Source organism: Hemiscyllium ocellatum, chromosome 32 (genome assembly GCF_020745735.1).
Source record: "Hemiscyllium ocellatum isolate sHemOce1 chromosome 32, sHemOce1.pat.X.cur, whole genome shotgun sequence".
In the NCBI taxonomy this organism is placed as follows: Eukaryota; Metazoa; Chordata; class Chondrichthyes; order Orectolobiformes; family Hemiscylliidae; genus Hemiscyllium; species Hemiscyllium ocellatum.
In genome coordinates, this window is record NC_083432.1 from 46096466 (window position 1) to 46118984 (window position 22519).

A 22519-nucleotide genomic window follows, 5' to 3' on the forward strand; every position below is an offset into this window, starting at 1 on the left:
CAGCGCACTGAAGGAACGACAATATATTTTCAAGTCAGAATTGTGAGTGGTGTTCCCATCTATCTGCTGGCCTTGTCCTCAAGATGATCGTGTGTTTGGTAGGCGCCGTCTAGGGACCTTTGATGAACATCTACAGTGCATCTTGTAGATGGTATACACTGCTGCTACCCAAGCATCAGTCGTGGAGGGAGTAGATGCTTGTGGATGTGGTGCCAATCAAGTGGGCTGTTTTGTTTTGGATGGAGTCAAGCTTATTGAATGCAGTTGGAGCTGCACCCACTCAGGTGGGAAGCATTCCATCACACTCCTGACTTGTGCCTTGTAGGTGATGGACAGGCTTTGGGGAGGCATGAGGTGAGGTGCTTGCTGCAGTATTTCCAATCTCTGACTTGCGCTTACAGCCACCAGTCATCGCCTGATATTTGTGATGCAAATGTTACTTGCCACTTATCAGCCCAAGCCTGGATAGTGTCCATGGTCTGTTTCACTGAAGAGTCACAAATGCTTTTGAATATTGTGCAATTATCAGTGAACAACCCTACTTCTAATCTTATAATGGGCGGAAGGTCACTGATGAAGCAGCTGAAAATGGTTGCACCCAAGCCACTACATCCTAAGGGACTCCTGCAGAGGTGACCTCCAGCTGAGATGACTTAGCTCCAACAAACACTACTATCTTGCTACATGCCAGGTATAACTCCAACAAGCAGAGACTGTAACCCCGATACTCACTGATTCCAGTTTTGCTACAGCTCCTTGATGCCACACTTGGTTGAATGCAGCCTTGATGTCAGGGGCTGTCATTCTCACCTCACCTTTAGAATTCAGCATTTTTGTCCATTTTTGAACCGAGGCTATAATGAGGTCAGTAGCCGAGTGGCCCTGGCAAAACCCAAACCAGGGTAAATAAGGAGGTTATTGCTTAGCAGGTATTGCTTAATAAAACTGCTGGTGACACCTTCACTACTTTAATGATGATTGGGAGTAGACTGATGAGGCGGTAATTGGCTGGGTTGGATTTGTTCTGGTTTTTCTGTACAGAACATACTTGGACAATTTTCCACATTGTCAGGTAGATCCCAGTGTAGTAACTGTACTGGAACAGCTTGGCTAGGGAAGTAGTAAGTTCTGGATTACAAGCTTTCAGTTCTATTACTAGAATGTGGTCAAGACCCATAGCCTTTGCAGTATCCAGTGCCTCCAACTGTTTCTTGATATCATGTGGAGTGAATCAAATTGTCTGCAGACTGACATCTCTGATTCTGGGGACCGCTGGAGGAGGCCAAAATGGATCATCCACTGGCACTTTTGGCTGAAGACTGCTGCCAATGCTTCAGCCTTACCTTTTGCACTGATTGGTTGGGCTCTTCCATCCTCCAGTGAGTTGTTTAATTATCTACCACCACTCCTAACTAAATGTGGCAGGTTTGCACAGCTTAAATTGATCTGTTGGTTGTGGGATCACTTAGCTGTTTATCACTTGTTGCTTATTGTTGTGGTTCTGCTCGCCGAGCTGGAAGTTTTTGCTGCAAACGTTTCGTTCCCTGGCTAGGGAACATCATCAGTGCGGTGGGAGCCTCATGTGAAGCGCTGCTTTGATGTTTCTTCCGGTATTTATATTGGTTTGTTCTTGCCGCTTCCAGGTGTCAGTTTCAGCTGCAGTGATTTGTATCTGGGGTCCAGGTCGATGTGTCTGTTGATGGATGTTCTTGCCGTTTCCGGGTGTCAGTTTCAGCTGTAGTGGTTTGTATATGGTGTCCAGGTCAATGTGTCTATTGATGGAGTTTGGGGATGAATGCCATGCTTCTAGGAATTCTCTGGCTGTTCTCTGTCTGGCTTGTCCTATGATAGTGGTGTTTTCCCAGTCAAATTCATGTTGCTGGTTGTCTGAGTGTATGGCTACTAGAGATAGCTGGTCGTGTCGTTTTGTGGCTAGCTGATGTTCGTGGATGCGGATTGTTAGCTGTCTTCCTGTTTGTCCTATATAGTGTTTTGTGCAGTCCTTGCATGGTATTTTGTAAACTACGTTAGTTTGGCTCATGCTGGGTATTGGGTCCTTTGTTCTAGTGAGTTGTTGTCTGAGCGTGGATGTTGGCTTGTGTGCTGTTATGAGTCCTAAGGGTCGCAGTAGTCTGGCTGTCAGTTCTGAGACACTCCTGACGTATGGTAGAGTGGCTAGTCCTTTTGGTTGTGGCATGTCCTCGTTCCGTGGTCTATCTCTTAGGCATCTGGTGATAAAGTTGCGTGGGTATCCGTTTTTGGCGAATACCTTGTATAGATGTTCCTCTTCCTCTTTTCGCAGTTCTGGTGTACTGCAGTGTGTTGTGGCCCTTTTGAATAGTGTCCTGATGCAGCTTCGTTTGTGTGTGTTGGGGTGGTTACTTTCATAGTTTAAGACTTGGTCTGTGTGTGTTGGTTTCCTGTGTATCCTTGTGGTGAATTCTCCGTTTCAGATACAAATCACTGCAGCTGAAACTGACACCCGGAAGCGGCAAGAACAAACCAATATAAATACCGGAAGAAACATCAAAGCAGCGCTTCACACGAGGCTCCCACCGCACTGATGATGTTCCCTAGCCAGGGAACGAAACGTTTGCAGCAAAAACTTCCAGCTCGGCGAGCAGAACCACAACAACGGATACCCGAGCTACAAATCTTCAACCAGATTTTAAACTTGTTGCTTATGCTGTTTGTCATATAAGTAGTCCTGTTGGGTAGCTTCACCAGGTTGACACCTCATTTTTAGTATGCCTGATGCTGCTCCTGATATGCCCTCCTTCCCTCCCTATTGAGCCAGTATTAAACTTCTGGCTTGGTAATGACAGTGTGGGTGATATGCAGGTCACGGATTGTACTGAAGTACAGCTCTGCTGCTGTTGATGCCCATAGCACTTCATTGACGCTCAGTCACGAGATACTAGATCGGTTCAAAGTCTATTCCGTTTAGCATGGTTATTTGGGTACTTCATTTCAACACCAATTGTATGGGTCACTTACTGATGCTATCATGGACATATACATCTGCAGGTTCACAAGGATGAGATTAAGTCTGTTTTTTTTGTTCTTGTTGGTTCCCTCACCATCTATTGACCCAGTTATGTCCTTTAGGACCTGACCAGCCCAATTGGTAGTGCTGCTGCCATGCCACTCTTGGTGGTGGACATTGAAATTCTTACCTAGAGTACCTCGGTGGGAATTTGCCACCCTCAGCGCTTCCTTCAAGTGTTGTTCAACAAGGAGGAGTACTGATTTATCAGTCAAGGGAGAATGGTACTTGGTAATCAGAAAGTGATTTCCTTGCCCATGTTTAACCTGAAGCCATGAGACATCATGGGTTCCAGAGTCAATATTGAGAACTCGCAGGGCAATTTTCTGCCAAGTGTACGCAACTGCATTGACAGCTCTGTAGGTTGTCCTGTCACTAGGATAGGACATATCCAAGAATAGTGATTTCTGGGGCATTGTCTACAAGGTATGATTCACTTAAGTATGACTGTGTCAGGCTGTTGTTTGACTAGTATGAGACAGCTTTCCCACTTTTGGCACCAGCCCCCAGGTGTTAGTAAAAGGAGTCTGCAAGGTCAACAGATCTGATTCTGCCATTGTCTTTTATGGCACTTAGGTCAATGCCTGGTGGTCTGTCTACAGTTGATTTCTTTGGTTGGGACTTCATAGTGATTAATACAACTGAGTGGCTTGCGAGGGCTTTTTGAAAGGCAGTCAAGAGTAAACCAAATAGCTGTGGCTCTGGAGTCACATGTAGGCCAGACATGGCGAGGATGGTAGATTTCCTTCCCTGAAGGAAGGACATTAATGAACCAGATGGCTTTTTTCTGACAATCAACAATGGTTTCATGGCCATCAGCAGATTTTTAATTCTAGATTTTTAAAATTTGAATTCAGTGGAGTGTAGAAAGCGGAATATAAAACTGGCTCAGTGCAGGAAACAAAGGGTAATTACTGATGTGCTTTTGCAATTTGAAGGTGGTTTTCAATGGGATTCTACAGGGAAAGGCATGAAATCCTTTGCTTTTTGTGACAATATATTAACTATTTAGACATGAATGTATTGGACATGGTTAAAAAGTTTGCAGATGACACAAAAACTGTTGACAATGAAAAGGATAGCTGTAGATTGCAAAAACAAAATCTACGGACTGGTCATGCTGGCAGACAAGTTGCAAATGGAATTCAACTAGGTGTGAGTTGATGCATTTAAGTAGGTCAAAAAGGCAAACAAGAGGAAAATAAATGGAAGAATACTGAGGTATAGAGACAGTGATGGACCTTAGAGTGGATGCACACAGATTCCTAAAGGTAGCGGTCAGGTGGTTGAGGATGGTTAAGGCGGCATATGGAATACTTACGGTTATTAGCTAGGGATAGAATAGTAGTGAGGTTTGGCTGGACCAACAGAAATCATTAGTTCGGCCACATCTTTAGTGTGCGCAATTCTGGGCACCACTTTACAGAAAGTAGGAAACTGCAGTTGTGTGGGTGCAGAGGACATTGTTGCCAGGACTGGAAAATTGCAGAGATGGGAAAGATTGGATAGGCAGGGGTCGTTCTCTTTGGAACAGAGCAGCAGTTAGATTGAGATGTATAAGAGTGTGGAGAGGGGCTGGGAAGGACTTATTTACCTTAGCCGAGAAGTCAGTGACTGGGGGCACAAATTTAAAGTGATTGGTAGAAAGATTAGAGGGGAAATTAGGAAACACTTTCACCCAGATGGTGTTCAGGGTAACTGTCTGAAAAGAGAGACAGAAACCCAGAACACATTTTAAAAGTGCCTAAACATGCATCTCCAACATGCATATCCTACAGAGCTATGAACTGTATTTTGGCTGTCACAGGGACAATGGTTCACATGGCCTTGCTCTGTATTGTAAACTTTCAATGATTCTACGTTTATTGGTGGTGATGTTGAAATTTCAATTGAAAGGAAATATTTACTAACTTTTTTTTGACAGAACTTTCCAAACCTTAGACCTGTATAGGGAAGAAAAAAAGATAACAGATAAGCATTGGAACAGCACCACTTTAAAGTTCTTCTCCAATTCACATTTTATCCTGACCTGGATCTATTTTGCTGTTTGTTCACTAACAGGTCAAAATCCTGAAATTTCCTTCTTAACAATATTTTGGGTGCACCTAAACTTAATGTGCTCTGCAGCAGTTCACAAAGGTGTTATGCTACCACATTTTCAAAGGCAATTTGCACTTGACAAATACTGGCCTTACTAGCAACATTCACATCCAAAAGAAAAATAAAACAAAATACGTAGCGTGGTTTTAGGGCATTCCAAGCTACCTCACAATGATATTAGTTATTGAATATCAGAACATAGTTCCAGCAACATTGAAGGATGGCATGTGAAACAGAAAGGACCTTAAAGTTGTTGGTTCCCATAATGTTGCTTCTCTGTATCCTTATGGCAAAGTGCATACCCCATATGGTAAAAATCGAAAGAACTGCGGATGTTATAAATCAGAAACAAAAACAGAAATTGCTGGAAAAGTTCAGCAGGTCGAGCAGCATCTGCGGAGAGAGATCAGAGTTAGCATTTCAAGTCAAGTGGCCCTTCCTCAGAACAGTTCAACCTGAAATGTTAACTCTGGTTTCTCTCCACAGATGCTTCCAGACCTACTGAGATACTTCATATGATGTTCAACATGCCCGCTTGAAATTCTTAATTGTGCTTTTAACATATTTTAGAAGGAGGGTAACTCTCTATGATGTAAGTAATAATGGCCAATCCAATAAAAATTGACTGGAGAAATTAAGAAAATGGCAAAGGAGCTGAATAAATATTTTGCTTCAATCTTCACAACAGAAGACACTAATAGCAATTCAAGCAAACTAAATAATCAAGGGGCAAAAGCACAAAAGGAAAGAAATACAATAACTATTATGAGAGAAAACATGCTAGGGAGATTAATGGAGCTAAAGACCAATAAGTGCCCTAAACCTGATAGGATTCATCCTAGGCATCAAGAGAAACAGCTACAAAGACTAGCCACTGCTAGTGGTCTTTCACGAATCATTAGATTCTACAAAGCTGAATGCAGACAGGAAAGCTGCCCATGTAACACCTTTATTCGAATAAGGAAGGAGACAGAAAAACAGGTAGCAATAGGCCAATACCTGAACATATCTTATTGAAAGAATGTTAAAGTTTCATCAAAAGGATACAATAGCAGAAATACATGATACAATCAAGCAGAGTTAACAAGGCTTTCAAAAGAGGAAATCATGCCTGACAAATTTATTATAATGCATTGAGGAGGCAGCAAGCAAATTCAAAAAACAGGAAGCAGTGGATGTAATTTAGATTTTCGGAACGAGTTTGATAAGGTACCACATGTTAGACTATTTAATAAGAATTTGTAATGTTGGTAGTAATAGACATGGATGGAAAACTGGCTAATTGATAGAAGACTGAGTTGGGATGGGGGGAGGCATGTATTCAAGATGGCAAGCTTTAACTCAAGAAATGCCACAGGGATTAGTGTTGTGGGCACAATTATTTACAATATATATTAAAAACTTGGATGAGGAAATAATGCACTATAGCCATATTTGTGGATGAGACAAAAATAGGCGGGAAAGCAAATGGGGAGTATGCCTCAAAAGTCTGCAAGGGATAGACAGGTCAGGCAAGTGGACAAAAACTTGGCAGATGGAATACGTGGGAAAATAGGAAATTATGCATTTGGTAGAAGACGAGTTGAATATTATTGAAATGGAGAAAGATTACACAAAGCTTTAGCACAAAAGGGATTTGGAAGTCCTTGTGCATACATCACAAAAAGCCAGCAACCACATTCAACAGGTCTTAAGGGTGGCAAATTGGCCTTTATTTCAAAGGGAATGGAGTATTTGGGGTTTGGGCCAGTGGCGTAATGGATAACGCGTCTGACTTCGGATCAGAAGACTATAGGTTCGAGTCCTACCTGGCTCGGGGGTCTTGTGAGCTTTACGGCGCATGTTTCCTGTTGCGTTTCCGTTTATGGGATTGGGTTCTTACGGGCGGTACGGTGGCACAGTGGTTAGCACTGCTGCCTCACAGCGCCTGAGACCCGGGTTCATTTCCGCCTCAGGCGACTGACTGTGTGGAGTTTGCACGTTCTCCCCGTGTCTGCGTGGGTTTCCTCCGGGTGCTCCGGTTTCCTCCCACAATCACAAAGATGTGCGGGTCAGGTGAATTGGCCATGCTAAATTGCCCGTAGTGTTAGGTAAGGGGTAAATGTAGGGGTATGGGTGGGTTACGCTTCGGCGGGTCGGTGTGGACTTGTTGGGCCGAAGGGCCTGTTTCCACACTGTAGGTAATCTAATCTATTAAAATAGGGAGGTCTTACTAAAACTATACAAGGCACAGATCAGACTACAGCAGGAACACTATGATCTGTTTTGGGCTCCCTTAACTAAGGAAAAATATACCGACATTGGAAGCAGTCCAGAGAAAATTCAATCATCTTATGAGGTGAGACTGGGTGTGGTAGGCCTGTATTCCTTGCAGTTTAGAAGGATGAGAGGAAATGTTATTGAAACAAACAGCGTATTGAGGGGACTTGACAGGGTAAATGTGGAAAGATTGTTTCCTGCTGTGGGAGAGTCTAGGACCAGAGGACATAATCTCATGATATGGGGTCACTCATTTAAAACAGAAATGTCTTCTCTCAGTAGTGAATCTGAGGGTAGTGCATATGTAAAATTCTGTACCACAAAGGGCTGTAGAGGCTGGGCCATTATGTACCTTCAAGATTGAGACAGTGTTTTAGTCAGTAAGGTAAAACAAGGGTTATAGGGAAAAGGCAGGAAAGTACAGTTGAGAATAATGGATCAATCATGATCTCAATGAACGGAGGTACAGACTTGATGGGCTGAATGACCTACTTTGGCAGCAACATCTTATGACCTTATTTCCATAACCTAGTGTTAATGGGAATGAATTTGGAAAGCAATTGAGGTGAGTTGTATTGATGCATTTAAAGAGAAGCTGTAAAGTACACAAGGGAGAAAAAAAAAGAAGGATATGTTGACAAAGCAAGATGAATAAGGGCCTGCGGAAGACTGTGTGCAGGACAAACACAGATCAGTTAGATTGAATGGTCTGTTCTATGGAACATAAATTTTATGGACAGAATCTTATAGGAACCAGAGTGACTTGGACTATGGTGAGTTTTGTGGCAGGATTGTATGAAAAGTGCACTGAGGCCTATCTCAATATCCATAGCAACTCCAGCTACATTGTTTAAAAGTTTGCTGAGGGGTTGTGACTTGCCAGTTAAAGGGGGATAATTATAGATTGCTACAAATCACCTCATTAACATTGAGTTTCTTAATTTACCAAGCACTCTGAATAAGCTAGAAGTTCAGAATTCCTGACGTGGAAGTCAAAGTGGGTACCTGATGACTTCAGCTCGCCACTGGCCATGAGCTATGAACACCAGCAGCATACAACCCTCATTGGACATTGGTATATGACATTTTCTACCCTCTCAGAGCCATCATACACCTTTCCAATTTATTTGCAGTCTAATTAGGAAACATCTACTTGCATTGCAGGATACACTAGCAACTAACATTAAAAGGTTGCTGCAAAGACAGGCATTCAGTTCACAGATTGGACTAGGCTCTATCTCTCAGCTGAAAATGTGTTGCTGGAAAACACAGCAGGTCAGGCAGCATCCAAGGAGCAGGAGAATCAATGTTTCGGGCATGAGCCCTTCTTCAGTCTGCAATCCTCACTTCCTCCTAGAAGATTTTAAACCTACTACAAATCCTCTTACAAGGATGCCTTCCTTGAAGAAGCTCTCTTCTCCCCCTTGGATGCTGCCTGACCTGCTGCGCTTTTCCAGCAACACATTTTCAGCTCTGATCTCCAGCATTTGCAGTCCTCGCTTTCTTCTATCTCTCAGCTGCTCACTTGCGGTCTTAGCACCTGTCACCACGCTTATAGCGTCCACGCCTTGATTTGCCAAGCCAGTCAGTGTGTTGGCCATTGGAGGGATATAGCCAAGATTCGGATAAATTATTCTACACCAGATTCATATTATCAGGTCTAAATGTGATAAATAGTTTGTGACTGTTATAATGATGACTGCAAGGGGAGAACATCAGATAAACAAGTATCAGACTGACACTATACAGCATTGTGAAATTTACAGACATGTTTGAAGGGACTCAAAATAGTGACCCAAAAACAAAACCTTGAAACTAAGCTTCAGCCTAGAATGACACTCATACCATGAGGTCAAATGAAGCACAGAATCCAGTGCAATGGGAAGAATGAAGATCTGGAATTCCAGACAGTGGTTATGAAGCAAAATCCACTCATTTCAGCTGAAACAAGTCTAACAAATGGATTGGAAGCACTACAAAGGCTGGAGAAAATTTGCAGTACTTCGCACGCCACCTGCTCCAGTCCTGCTCAGATCCTCATCAATAATTCTTTCTCGATACATCCATGATGGCATTGGTACTGCTCTCTGCTCTTGTCTGGAATTGGAAAAGTTCATCAGTTTTACTTTCAATTTCCATCCTTCTCTCAGCTCCACCTGGTCCGTATCGAAATTCCCCTTCCCTTCCTTGACTGATTGGCTTTCCTTTCTGAGGACAGGTTGTCCACCTATATTTAGAGAGTAGTAGGGGCGTGGAACGCACTGTCTGCAACAGCTGTGGACTCGCCAACTTTACGGGCTTTTAAATGGTCAATGGATAGGTATATGGACAAAATGGAAGAGTGTAGGTTAGATTGGTTTCACAGGGCAGTGCAACATCTAAGACTGAAGGGCCTGTACTGCACTGTAATGTTCTATGTTCTATATCTATTACTAGCCCACTGATTCCCATAGTTATCACGACTACACTTCCTTGCATCTTACTTCCTGCAAAGATTCAATTCTGTTCTCCCACTTTCATCTCCACCACATCTGTTCCTATGTTGCCAAATTCCACTGGTGTGCCTCCTACACAACCTCTATTTTTCCCTAAAACAAGGAATCCCCTGTCTCCTCCACTGTGGACCTTAGCCACACCTGACTATCTCCCATATTTCTGCCTTCATCCTTTTCCGTCCTTCCCAGAATGATAACTTTCCATTTGTTCTCAATTTCTATCCCACTAGTCGTCACATTGTCATTCACCATTTTTGCCAGCTCAAGCAGGATGCCACAACCACAAGCATATCTCTTCTTCCCCTTTACTATCAGCATCCTGCATGGACCATTTCTCACTGGCCATGGCCCAAACTCATTTTCCAGGTGAGGCAGTATTTTACTTTTCTGTCTGGTCTGTAATATTCACTGCTCACAATGTGGTCTCTCAGACCAAAGGCAAACTGGGTGACCACTTTGCATAACACATGCACGCTCTCCATATGAATAACCCCCAACTTCTGGTTGCTTGGTATTTTAATAAACAACCTTGCTGTCATGCCAATATTTCATTCCGGGGCCCACTGCAAAGTTCCAACAAAGCACATCATAAAGTCAAGGAAAAACACCACACTTTTTTTGCTTAGGCACTTTATAGCATTTAGAATTCATTACTGAATTCTATAACTTCAGAGTCTGACAACGTGACATCTGTCCTCACATTCCCTTTCCCAATATACTCTGTCATGGTTATTTTGCTCTCAGCTACAAGGACCCATTTTTCCCATTTCACACCTTAATTTAAATATATTATACATCTTTTTCCATTTTAGCACAATTAGCAATCTCTTTGTATTTAGCATCGGGTCTCCATCATCTACTCCGCTTGCTCCTCCTCTATCACAGCATTAAAAACATCATGCTCCAACTCCTTTCAGTTCTAAAGAGTCATACTAGACTTAATATCTTCTCACAAACATTGCTTGCATTACTGAATTTCCCCAGCATTTTGTGTCTTTGTTTTAGATCTCCAACATCTATAGTATTTTATTTTTAATTTTAATCGACTTAATCACTTCATTCCCTCAGAGGCAGGTTCGCCACCAGGTCACCATCCCAACAAAATGCCTCCTTGTCACTTGGAGGAAAGGATTAAATTTTACCCTAGTTTCAACTTCAAATTTTCATTAAGTGACTATAAATTGATTCACTTTATAGTGAATCAATATAAAGTGTGGGGGATTTGAATACATGCCCCAGAGTATTAGCCTAGGTTTCTCGATTGCTAGTCCAGTGAAATTACCAGAATTCAATGCTCATCTCACTTACAGTATGAATCAGTCTTTGTATTATAGTTGTCACTTACACCTTCTGGAGGAAATTGTGTATCTTTGTGCAAGTGCAGTTTGTACATATTTGGAGTTTACTTACAGGCAGCACAGTGCTACAGTGATTAGCAATGCTGCCACACAGCACAAGGGACCTGGGTTCACTCCTACCTTCAGGTGATGGCGGTGTGGAATTTTCACATTCTCCCCACGACTGGGTGGTTTTCCACCATTGTATCCAGTTTCCTCCCACAGTCTAAAAATGTGTAAGTTAGGTGGATTGGCCATGCTGAATGGCCCTGTTAGTATCCAAAGATGTGCTGATTAGGTGGATTTACTATAGTAAATGCAGGATTGGGGAGGATGAATCTGGGTGGGATGGTCTTCAGAGGGTCACTGCAGACTCTATTCTTGACAAACTCACCAATTCCTACAGCTACCTCAATTACACTTCCTCACAAATACTTCTTGTAAGTACTCTCGTCTCCCAGTATCTCCATCTCTGTTGCATCTGTTCCCACGATGCTATCTTTCACGATGATGTCTACAATATTTCTTCTTTTATCGGTGTAAGCTTGGTGGGTCAAAGGGCTGATTTCTGTGCTATACTGTTCTTTATTGTCAACTGAGGAATTCTCCACACTGTAGTGGTCAATGCCCTCAAACATGTCTGATCCATGTCACAAATTTTTGCCTTCATCCCTTCCCTCCCTCCCAGGACTTTAATAGAGTTCCTATTTCAGTGCTTTCCACTTCAACAGAAACCATATTCAAAGGTTATCATCTGCTATTTCGAATACCTCAAAGCACATTTTCCCTTCCCCTCCCATCAGCATTCTGAGGGGTGCATTCTCTCCATGACACCTTGGTCTACTCCTCTATCATCCTATACACATTATCCCCTTTCTGACACTTCCCCATGCAATTGCAGCTGGTACGGCACTTGCCTTTTTTTAATCCTCCATCTTCACTGTTCAAGGCTCCAAACATTTCTTCCAGGTGAATCAGTATTTACTTGTACTTCTTTCACTCCATTCTACTATACTCACTGCTCACAATGCACTCTCCTTTACACTAAAAAAAAGGTCAAACATAGACTGGATGATGGCTTTGCAGAGGCCCTATGCTTAGTTGACAAGCAAGGCCTTGACCTTCTGGTCACAGTATTTCTATAAGCCAACTTGTTCTTGTACTCACATTTGTGCCCTAGGTCTGCTACAGTGTTCCAATACTCCTAATGGCAAACTGCAGGAATTGTACCTTTTGGATTCAACATTTAGTTGAGCATCTTCAGGCAATGAACTTCAACCTCCTTCCTCCATAGCCCATATCTGGTTTTCATGCTTTTGCTTTTAGCAGAGCTGACCTATATGCTGCTACTAATACCCACTCTGAGCCAATCCCTTGTCAACCACTCCCTTTATCATCTGTGATATCTAATCTCCTTTAATATTCCTTGACCTTTTGTTCCTTGGGCCTCCCCACCTTTTACTACAGTTTAAAACTCCTAATTTTTGCACCTCTCTCTTCAGTTCTAAAGTGTCATCTCAGACTCGAAATGTTAACTGTTTCTCTGTCCACAGATGCTGAATTTCTACAACGGATTCTGTTTTATTTCTGAATAGAAACGATCATTTAAATTTTCTAAATGTAATTAACACAACTTATTCATTCTACCATTCCATTCATCATTTCTTATACATACCTATGTATGGAATTGAGGCCAAGGAATCTTCTGACGACTTTGCAACTCTTCTTACCAGCTTTCCATTTGTCTGCTCCAAAGATGCATTTTCAGATTTGTCAGCTGGCATCAAATTTGCAGGTGGCAGTTCTGGTAAATCCACAGCTACTATGTACGCTGGGTGCCTGACAGGATGTGGTATCCTACGGCCCGTTGGAGGTTTTTGCCTTAAAATTACAGTTTCGTTAGTTTGTGATGTTTCCTGTTCCTTCTGTACAATTCCCTGAGGAATATCACTGACACATACAGAGATTTGCGATGTTCCTGGCTTTGTAACAGTAAATGGTTGGATCGCATGTTGAAGCGCTGCACCCTTGTTTGAATGCTTGTTTGATGATTTTGGATACAGACCATCCTGCCGATCATGATTGGTCAATCTTTGGTCATGAAACACAGGAACATCAATTCTCTGTACTTGACAGGGTGCACAACGGTCAGTCTTAGTTGCATGAGCAGTCACAGCTGAACCAAATGCTGCCCTATTTAAAAGCTGAGATGTTTTGTTTTGAGAAATACTGACAGGCAGATAATCTACAAGCACGTCTGTCCTCTTTACAGATTGAGCATTACCACTTGAGTTCTTGCATTGTTGTTGAGGAGGAATAGTCACTCTAGAGTTCCTATCATTGTAATATGCATTCGTTTTGCTAGAGGTCTGTTGGGATAAAATCTTCTGGCCATGCATTGCAGCATTTCCTGATGAATGCCCTGCTGGTCTATATTGTTGCGAAAAGATTTGTTCTTGTCTACCAGACCTAGAAATCCCATCATTTGTTGTTCCAGTCCTTGAATGCGTCCATAACAACCTATCCCCAGCTGCTGTAAAGGCATCACAAGTCAAATTATCTAAAGATCTGTCACATTTTCCCAAATAATCTTCTGATCGAGACCGCAAACTCCATGATTCATTCATGGGGGAAAGTAAAGTGTCCTGGGAAGCACTGTGAAGCCAATGTTTGTGCAATGAAGTCTCCTCAAGTCTATCCTGGGAGAAACTTCTGTATTTTGGAGGCATAGCAGAGTAGCAGCGATCTTCGGAGGAGCTTCGACGTGGTAATTGTGCTGATCGCCAACTGGGCAGGTTGTATTGTTGATTGGTTGTTTTTGGGCTGCCAAGTCGTTCCCATGACTTCCTAATGTCAGAATGAAAACAGTCATTTTTCATTTTGCCCTCAGAACTGATGCGACTCCTCTGATCTATGTTATTCTTTGGAATGGAATAAATGCTGTGGTTTGAAACTGATGAAAGAGGAATATTTTTGAGATGTCCCCCATATCTATCTTGCACCGCAATCATACTGGAACCATATTTACTGCTCATTGGGCCCTGTGTAACAGAGCTACCATGGGCAGCATTTGAAGAGGAGGAAATAGGTACACCACTCACTCCTACTGATCTCTGTTTCATCCCATACTGTAACTCCTCCACATGGTGCATATGACTTGAATGAGCTACTCCAATCTCAGCCAAAATATCTGACGATCGTGCTTTTGCCCGTCTTTCACACCATATACTACTAGTTGTGGTAACACTATCAGGAGGTGAGGATGGGTTGGAGTAGAAGCCCCTATCAGAACCTGAGCCAGTGTTGTAAATTGCATTGTCCACCTGTCGGCTTCGCGAAGACTCTGTCCATAAAGGCTCTGCAGTTTGGGTCATGGCCAAATGTCGAGGATAACATATAGGTGGTGGCTCTGGTATGTGCTGAGCGCTACCAGAATATGGATCATTGCCTTTCAGATAAGCATCTTGTGAGTAGGCCTGTAAAATTGAAGAAAGCAAAGATTAATATACTTAAAGAAATTACTGATTACATAACTGCCAACAGATAATCCCAAGTTCTCTGCAAATTGAAGATCTGGCAGACAAAAATCACTGAATTACATTAGTTAGCTAACTCGAAGTAAAGTTAATTTTCAACACTTCAGCAGGTTGTTTTAATCATGTTAGCAGTTAAGCTATTGCACAAGAACTTTTGAGATTCTGTATTGTGTTAGCCATTCACACATCTACCAGGCAGTATTATTGTAGACGGAGATAGAGAAAACTAATCTATCACCAATCACCACAGCAGAGCGAATTCCCAAAACAGTTACAGTACACTAAGAAAGGCTCAGACTGTACTGCAATTCTACAATTTTACTTTCAGTTTTTAGGAAGGGCAAACACATACACAAAGAATTTCATTTTATCTTTTCACTATTGCTGACTGATCTTCTGCCTAACATCTAACATTTTTCTTTTATTTGATTTTGACTTCTTTGAACTGAAAATTTCAATGAAAGAGGTAAGAAACTGCATTTACTATAGATACAAGCAAACCCATTGGGAACATTGAATAAACCACTGATTATTAGATTGCAACAACAAAACAATTTTCATACTTAATTTTCATGCAAACTGTGTTACAAAGAAATAAATACCATAAAATCTTGGAACCCATTTTATCAGAACATTTGCTATTTACTGAGTTTCTATCAATATTTAATATCACCTATTCTGTTTTCTCAAACTTCCACTCCACTCCACCTTAACCATTGTGCTAAGTAACCATAGCAGAATAGAAACAAAACACATATCATCAATGTTGTGTGTGCCTTAAGCATTGGAAAAGATGAAAATGTTGCCATAAATGTGCTAATCACTCCATGATAAATATTACCTGTTAAAGTACCAGCCACTGTTATTTTACTGAAGGCATGGTTTTTTTTGTTAATTGACTCTGTAACAATTAGTAATGAACAACAGCTCAGAGTAATAAGGTTCCTTAGTTGTAGGACAAGCCACTTGGTTGGAAAGGGGATGGCAGAGAAACCTATGACAGCAAAGAGATAAGGTGGGAAAGGTTTGGCTCAGATTAAAGGCTATCTTAGGTGATCTCACCTCACAGGTATCTACTGTCAGATGAGCATGGGATGGCATTGATGCTGAAGTCAGGCAGAAGTACTCAGCTTGCTCGCCTGCCCTCCCAACTGAAGGAGGCTGCATAGAAGTAAGAATTAGGAGAAAACAATGGGAAACAGTTAAAGAGTACCCTGAAAAGACAAATTTCCCTAGAGCTGTATGAAATGGTGAGACAAAGCTAGGAGTTGATATTGCATTATTAGCAAAAGGAAAACAAACTAAAGTTAAGCTCTTTGAAAGATGTATCATAATTTTAAGAGAAGCAATCTCCGACAAATCAGAGAAAGCATGAATATATAATTGGTATATGTTAGAATATTCTTCTTTCTTTAGAAACTCTGGTGGCATCAGTAGAGAACCTGGCTGAATTTGAAACCAAGAATAAATAAGTAGAACAGCTCAATAACATTGCAGGAATATGTATGATCTCTATGTGCTTATGAATCATAGAATGCCTACAGTATGGATGCAGGCCATTCAGCCCATCAAGTCCACACTGACCCTCTGAACAGCATTCAACCCAAATCCATGCCCCCATCCTATCCCTGTAACCCTGCATTTACCATGGGTAATCCAGCTAGCCTACACATCCCGAGAATCTATAGACAATTTTAGCATGGCCAGTCCACCTAACCTGCACATATTTGTACTGTGGGAGGAAACCCACAGAGACAGGGAGAATGTGCAATCTCTACAGTTGCCTGAGGATGGAATCAAACCCAGGTTCCTCGTGCTGTGAGGCAGCAATGCGAACCACTGAGCCACCATACCACTCCTTATGCTTCCATATATATAGTTTCAGTAATTCCTCCAAACCTTTTGCCCACATAATAGCACTTTAAGGGTTCAATGTCTGAAACAATTCCCTCAATGTCAAAATGACTTATTGTTAAATGATTATGTGTGTTTTGTTCAAACAAAACCAACAAAAAATGGATAAGAAAACACCCGTTGATAGAAAGTGGCTCTTACTCAATAAAACCTTCTAAGAGAAGATATGTATTCTGCAGTGTTTTCTATTTATTATCCATGTTTCAAAACAAATCAAAAATAGTAAAGTAACATTGAAATGTTGCTTGGCATTCTGCAAGCCCAGTTCATGCCATATCAACACACACAGGTTGGGATTTCAGAACGACTCAATCAAAACAAGAAAGGGTCACATAGGATTTTGAAGAAAAATTGAAGTTTATTTATGGAGGTGTTATATATAAATCTAGATTTACATTAGTGTGGCCAACTCTTCATTCCTCTTGAGAAATTAGGATAGAGCAATGAATCGTAGCTCTGCCAATGACACCCACAACCATTGAAAAATAAAAATCTGAAATGGTCGACAGGTGCTGGGCTGTACACTTACATGTCCTACAGTCAAACAATGAAAAGTTAAAATTTTGTTTGAATTTAAGGACAGATGACCATTCAGCTTTATAGACTGAAGCATGTTAAATCATCAGAACAGTAAAAAGTGTAACATATCCCTTCAAAACAAAAGAATTGTAAGTGCTGGGAATCAGGAACAAAAACAGGACTTGCTGGAAAAACTCAGCAGGTCTGGCAGCATCTGTGGAGAAAAAGCATAGTTAATATTTTGGGTCCAGTAACCTGAAGAGAAGTTACTGGAACTCAAACAGTAGCTCTACTTTCTCTCCACAGATGCTGCCAGACCTGCTGAGTTTTTGCTTATAACATATCCCTTCACTCAGTTCCACTGGCAATGGGAAGTAAAAACACATTATGTCATTAACACAAGTTTCCTGCCATTTACTATGGCCACTTTATCTCTCAATTAAACACTTTGTTGATGTACCAACAGATTTCATACCTATAAAGAAAAACAGTTTGTACCGCAAGTAAAACTTCTGCAGTGTTACAAAATGACTGTGGTGTAACTGCAGAGTTTTTTTTATTGGAAGTTCTGCAGGTTTGAAGCAAATTTGAAATCCTTGATCCTAAATATGTGATCCACTTTCATTCCCAACACAAGGAGCTAGGTAGTTTGCCGCACAAAGATATCAGGAGTCTTATTAACTCAACCTCTTCTCCCTTGGCACTTAATGGCTGCTTAAGGGTAGGATTTAAAAAATCTGTTTCCATAATTTTTTTCACAGTTAACAAAGACTTCATACAAATGTGATGGGTTAAAATAAACCTCTATATCTGATGAATTGTGTGTACTGTGAAGCACATTTTCCTTTCAAGTACTCTAGGTCTTTTTTTCAAAATTAATCAAACTGTGATATTCATAAAATAAAACATTACCAATATTTTCCCCACAATTAATCAGAAGCACACTAACTTATACTAACTGTAAAAACACTATTTTATAAACGACATGCAGAATTTAAATGCTATATAAAGTAGCAAATGTTCGTGTAATACATCTACATCATCTGAAATGGGTAGATAATATTCATAGTGAAAGAATATAAACTAACTATACAAACTATAATTTTATAAAATAATTTCTTCAGAATTTTCTCCAAAAAATCTCCGGTTGTTGATAACCCCTGGTTCTTGTTGACAGCTCTCCTAAAGCGGCAGTTAATAAGCACACGAAAACAGCAAGCAAAGACAAGCTTTCTGATTTTCTTCCCTCTGTGATAGCCCCTCGGCTGCCAAACATATCTTCTAATAGCACAGGCAGGTTTGCAAACATGTTGCATAACCAAGAGACTACCGACTGAACGCCAACACAAAAATGGTAACAAAATAATACCACTAAACTTTTCATTACCTTGTTTAACTTATCTTCATTGCAAGTAGAATTTTCCAATAAAATAATTCTTCTTAACTGAACCAGTTCTTAGAAAACCACTTCTACTTTGGTTTCACAATTTAGCATGCAGATAAATCAATCACCAGTTTTTCTGTTAAGTGTCTGGGACTATGAACAGCAGCAGCAGTTTCCCTAATGATTCGCCTATCAGGGCCTTCCTGCGACATCTCAGTGATGTCAGAGCTGGGTAATTTTGCCTATATCCATATACGCACTTTGTTGGCAATTCACCTAAGACCACAGGAATGTAGCTACACCCAGACTTGGCAAAGGAAGCATAGAGATTAATTTGAAAAGAATGGCTGGAGTCTTCAAAAACGTAGTAGCACCGCAAAAGTCAATATGAAAGTTTTATACTGTACAGGGGCAAGTTTCCTTGTACATTCTCCACAGTTCAATAATTCGCTCCTTCTGACCTTTAATTTTCTAAGCATACAATTGCTGAATAAGTCAATATATTCCCATGTTAAACATATTAAAACATCCAAATTTTGATTTTACTTTAAGAATACCATTGCTTCTAAACAGTGTGGAACGTGACTTTTCTCCAACTTTTTTTCAAATCACAAATTATTACCTATAGGTGGAATATCTGCTTAAATATTATACAACCTCCAACAGTCTGAACCATTAAAAGTTTGCAATTTTATTAATAGACAGAATTGAGATTAAAATAAAGTTACAAGATGACATACTATAAATGACATCAATGGGTATTAATCTTACGGCATTGATGTGTCGAGGAGGGTTTTTTCATTCCTTAAGAGCATTAGATATAAAAAGTGTCTTCACAGCAACATTCTAGTAACTGTACTACTGGATCATTGTGTATTTTAAAAAAGCATCAGTGGGCCACATCCCTTGTACATTCTCCACAGTTCAATAATTTCAAAATTGTTCTTGTACACTTTTCCACCTTGATGCACATCTTTCAATTGAACGAGTGGTCAAAAATCTACTGATTTCTGTCTTCAATTGACTCATTAACTGAGCATCAATAACCATCTAGGGGAGAAATTCCAAAAACTCAACCCTTTCAGCAAAAGGAATTCTCATCCCTGTTGAAAATGATCAGCCTTTAGTTCTAAACTCTCCAGTCAAGGAAAAACAAACAAGTTATTCTGTCAAGCTATCCAAGAATTTTCTACTTTACAATCATCTCTTAGCTTGCTAAACCTCAGAGAATATAGACTCATTCTGCTTCATCATGCCTCCTGGGGGTAGCTCTCTCAGCCAGGCATCAATTTGCTAAACATTTACTGCAACACTCTAAAGCAATTATAGCACTGTACTCCTGTAGTGGACTCAAAAAGTCCTGTACAATTGTAACAAGAGTTTCTTATACGCTAACCCCTTTGCTATAAAGCCTATTGGAACATCTGTCTTCGTAACTGCCACCTGCATATTAACTTTGTGACTAACATACAAAACCCAAAGTACTCAGAAGTACTTACAAGTCTTCGATCTTTTAAAAAATCTATTTTTCTATCTTCCCACTAAACTATAATTTCCAACTTCCCGATATTATAATCCTCAGGCACTTTCCTGTCCAATCAATGAACTAGTCTCCGCCTCTTTGCAGTCCCTTCATGTAAGTAAATCTAAGCATTTTAAATAAGGAGACCGAGTGAGAGTTAATGACATATTATAAATAGTTGATGCACAAAGAATGCTTCTTGTGGCACTCCATCAGTTACAGCATGGCTCTAATTTTAGTCTAATAGCCAGACTTTAACTCAGTGTTATACACTCCAACCTTGAGTAACAGGCCCTTACTGACACCTTACTGAATAATTTCTGAAAATGCTAATATAGCATATCCATTGGTTTACACTTACCTACCTTGATCATCAAAAACCACAGAATTGTTAAACGCAATCCTGACCAACAAACCTGAATAAAAACAATGCCATTTTATTCCACACTTTTCTCTTCCTTTTTGAGCAATTCAGTTTTTACAGTACTCATTTATATTTTCTTTGCTCCTTATTTGTGGACTGTCTGCAAAATTATGCCTATCAAGACGAAAAAAATTGAGATACTCATAACTCTTGTATTTTCAATTATTCAAATAGGAAATGCTAGAACTAACAGTTCAGACACCATCTGAGTAAAAATAAGCAGTATTACCAAGATCATCAGTGCGGTGGGAGCCTCGTGTGAAGCGCTGCTTTGATGTTTCTTCCGGTATTTATATTGGTTTGTTCTTGCCGCTTCCGGGTGTCAGTTTCAGCTGCAGTGATTTGTATCTGGGGTCCAGGTCGATGTGTCTGTTGATGGATGTTCTTGCCGTTTCCGGGTGTCAGTTTCAGCTGTAGTGGTTTGTATATGGTGTCCAGGTCAATGTGTCTATTGATGGAGTTTGGGGATGAATGCCATGCTTCTAGGAATTCTCTGGCTGTTCTCTGTCTGGCTTGTCCTATGATAGTGGTGTTTTCCCAGTCAAATTCATGTTGCTGGTTGTCTGAGTGTATGGCTACTAGAGATAGCTGGTCGTGTCGTTTTGTGGCTAGCTGATGTTCGTGGATGCGGATTGTTAGCTGTCTTCCTGTTTGTCCTATATAGTGTTTTGTGCAGTCCTTGCATGGTATTTTGTAAACTACGTTAGTTTGGCTCATGCTGGGTATTGGGTCCTTTGTTCTAGTGAGTTGTTGTCTGAGCGTGGATGTTGGCTTGTGTGCTGTTATGAGTCCTAAGGGTCGCAGTAGTCTGGCTGTCAGTTCTGAGACACTCCTGACGTATGGTAGAGTGGCTAGTCCTTTTGGTTGTGGCATGTCCTCGTTCCGTGGTCTATCTCTTAGGCATCTGGTGATAAAGTTGCGTGGGTATCCGTTTTTGGCGAATACCTTGTATAGATGTTCCTCTTCCTCTTTTCGCAGTTCTGGTGTACTGCAGTGTGTTGTGGCCCTTTTGAATAGTGTCCTGATGCAGCTTCGTTTGTGTGTGTTGGGGTGGTTACTTTCATAGTTTAAGACTTGGTCTGTGTGTGTTGGTTTCCTGTGTATCCTTGTGGTGAATTCTCCGTTGGGTGTTCTCTCTACTAACACGTCTAGGAATGGGAGTTGGCTATCCTTTTCTTCTTCTCGTGTGAATAGACACATTGACCTGGACACCATATACAAACCACTACAGCTGAAACTGACACCCGGAAACGGCAAGAACATCCATCAACAGACACATCGACCTGGACCCCAGATACAAATCACTGCAGCTGAAACTGACACCCGGAAGCGGCAAGAACAAACCAATATAAATACCGGAAGAAACATCAAAGCAGCGCTTCACACGAGGCTCCCACCGCACTGATGATGTTCCCTAGCCAGGGAACGAAACGTTTGCAGCAAAAACTTCCAGCTCGGCGAGCAGAACCACAACAACGGATACCCGAGCTACAAATCTTCAATCAGATTTTAAGTATTACCAAGCTTCAACTGGACAGGGAACCTGGTTGGCTGCCCTTTGACTGGCAGCACCAGTAAAATAGGCATTTTGGTCCAGGTGGTCAATGGCTCAGTTCTTATCCTTACCAGGAATTACAGGATCGAATTTTCAGGCACCATATTTAAAAGTTAAAAATCACACACCAGGATATCAACCAACGAGTTCATTTGGAATCACTAGCTTTTAAAGCGCTGCTTTTTCATCAGGAGGTTGTGGAGTACAATCATAAGACACAGGCTTTACAGCAACAGGATTGTAATGTCATGGAATTTAATATTAAACAAATTTAGCTTAAGTATTTCATCTTTTAGAATGATCATGTTAGTTTTGGTTCCTGCATAAGTAATTCTAGAACTTTTTAAAAAAGTTACATTCTCAAGATAGCTTTTAACCATAGATGTCTTCTGAGCTCAGGTAATGCATTGGAAGTGTTAAGTTAAAGT

At 40.9% G+C, this 22519-nt stretch overlaps 1 protein-coding gene and 1 non-coding gene across 4 annotated transcripts in view; one reads left to right on the top strand and one right to left on the bottom strand.

Annotated features, from left to right (window-relative positions):
- The window catches only part of LOC132831055 (rho GTPase-activating protein 23-like), a 516705-nt gene that overhangs the window by 137064 nt on the left and 357122 nt on the right, over positions 1 to 22519 (bottom strand). For all 3 annotated transcript variants that reach the window (XM_060849107.1, XM_060849108.1, XM_060849109.1), the window contains one exon: positions 12913 to 14713. In XM_060849107.1, coding sequence (XP_060705090.1) covers positions 12913 to 14713 — 1801 coding nt within the window. The remainder of the gene's footprint in view (positions 1 to 12912; positions 14714 to 22519) is intronic.
- Positions 6890 to 6962, top strand: trnar-ucg (transfer RNA arginine (anticodon UCG)). The gene has a single exon. It is a non-coding gene; the product is annotated as a tRNA-Arg (tRNA).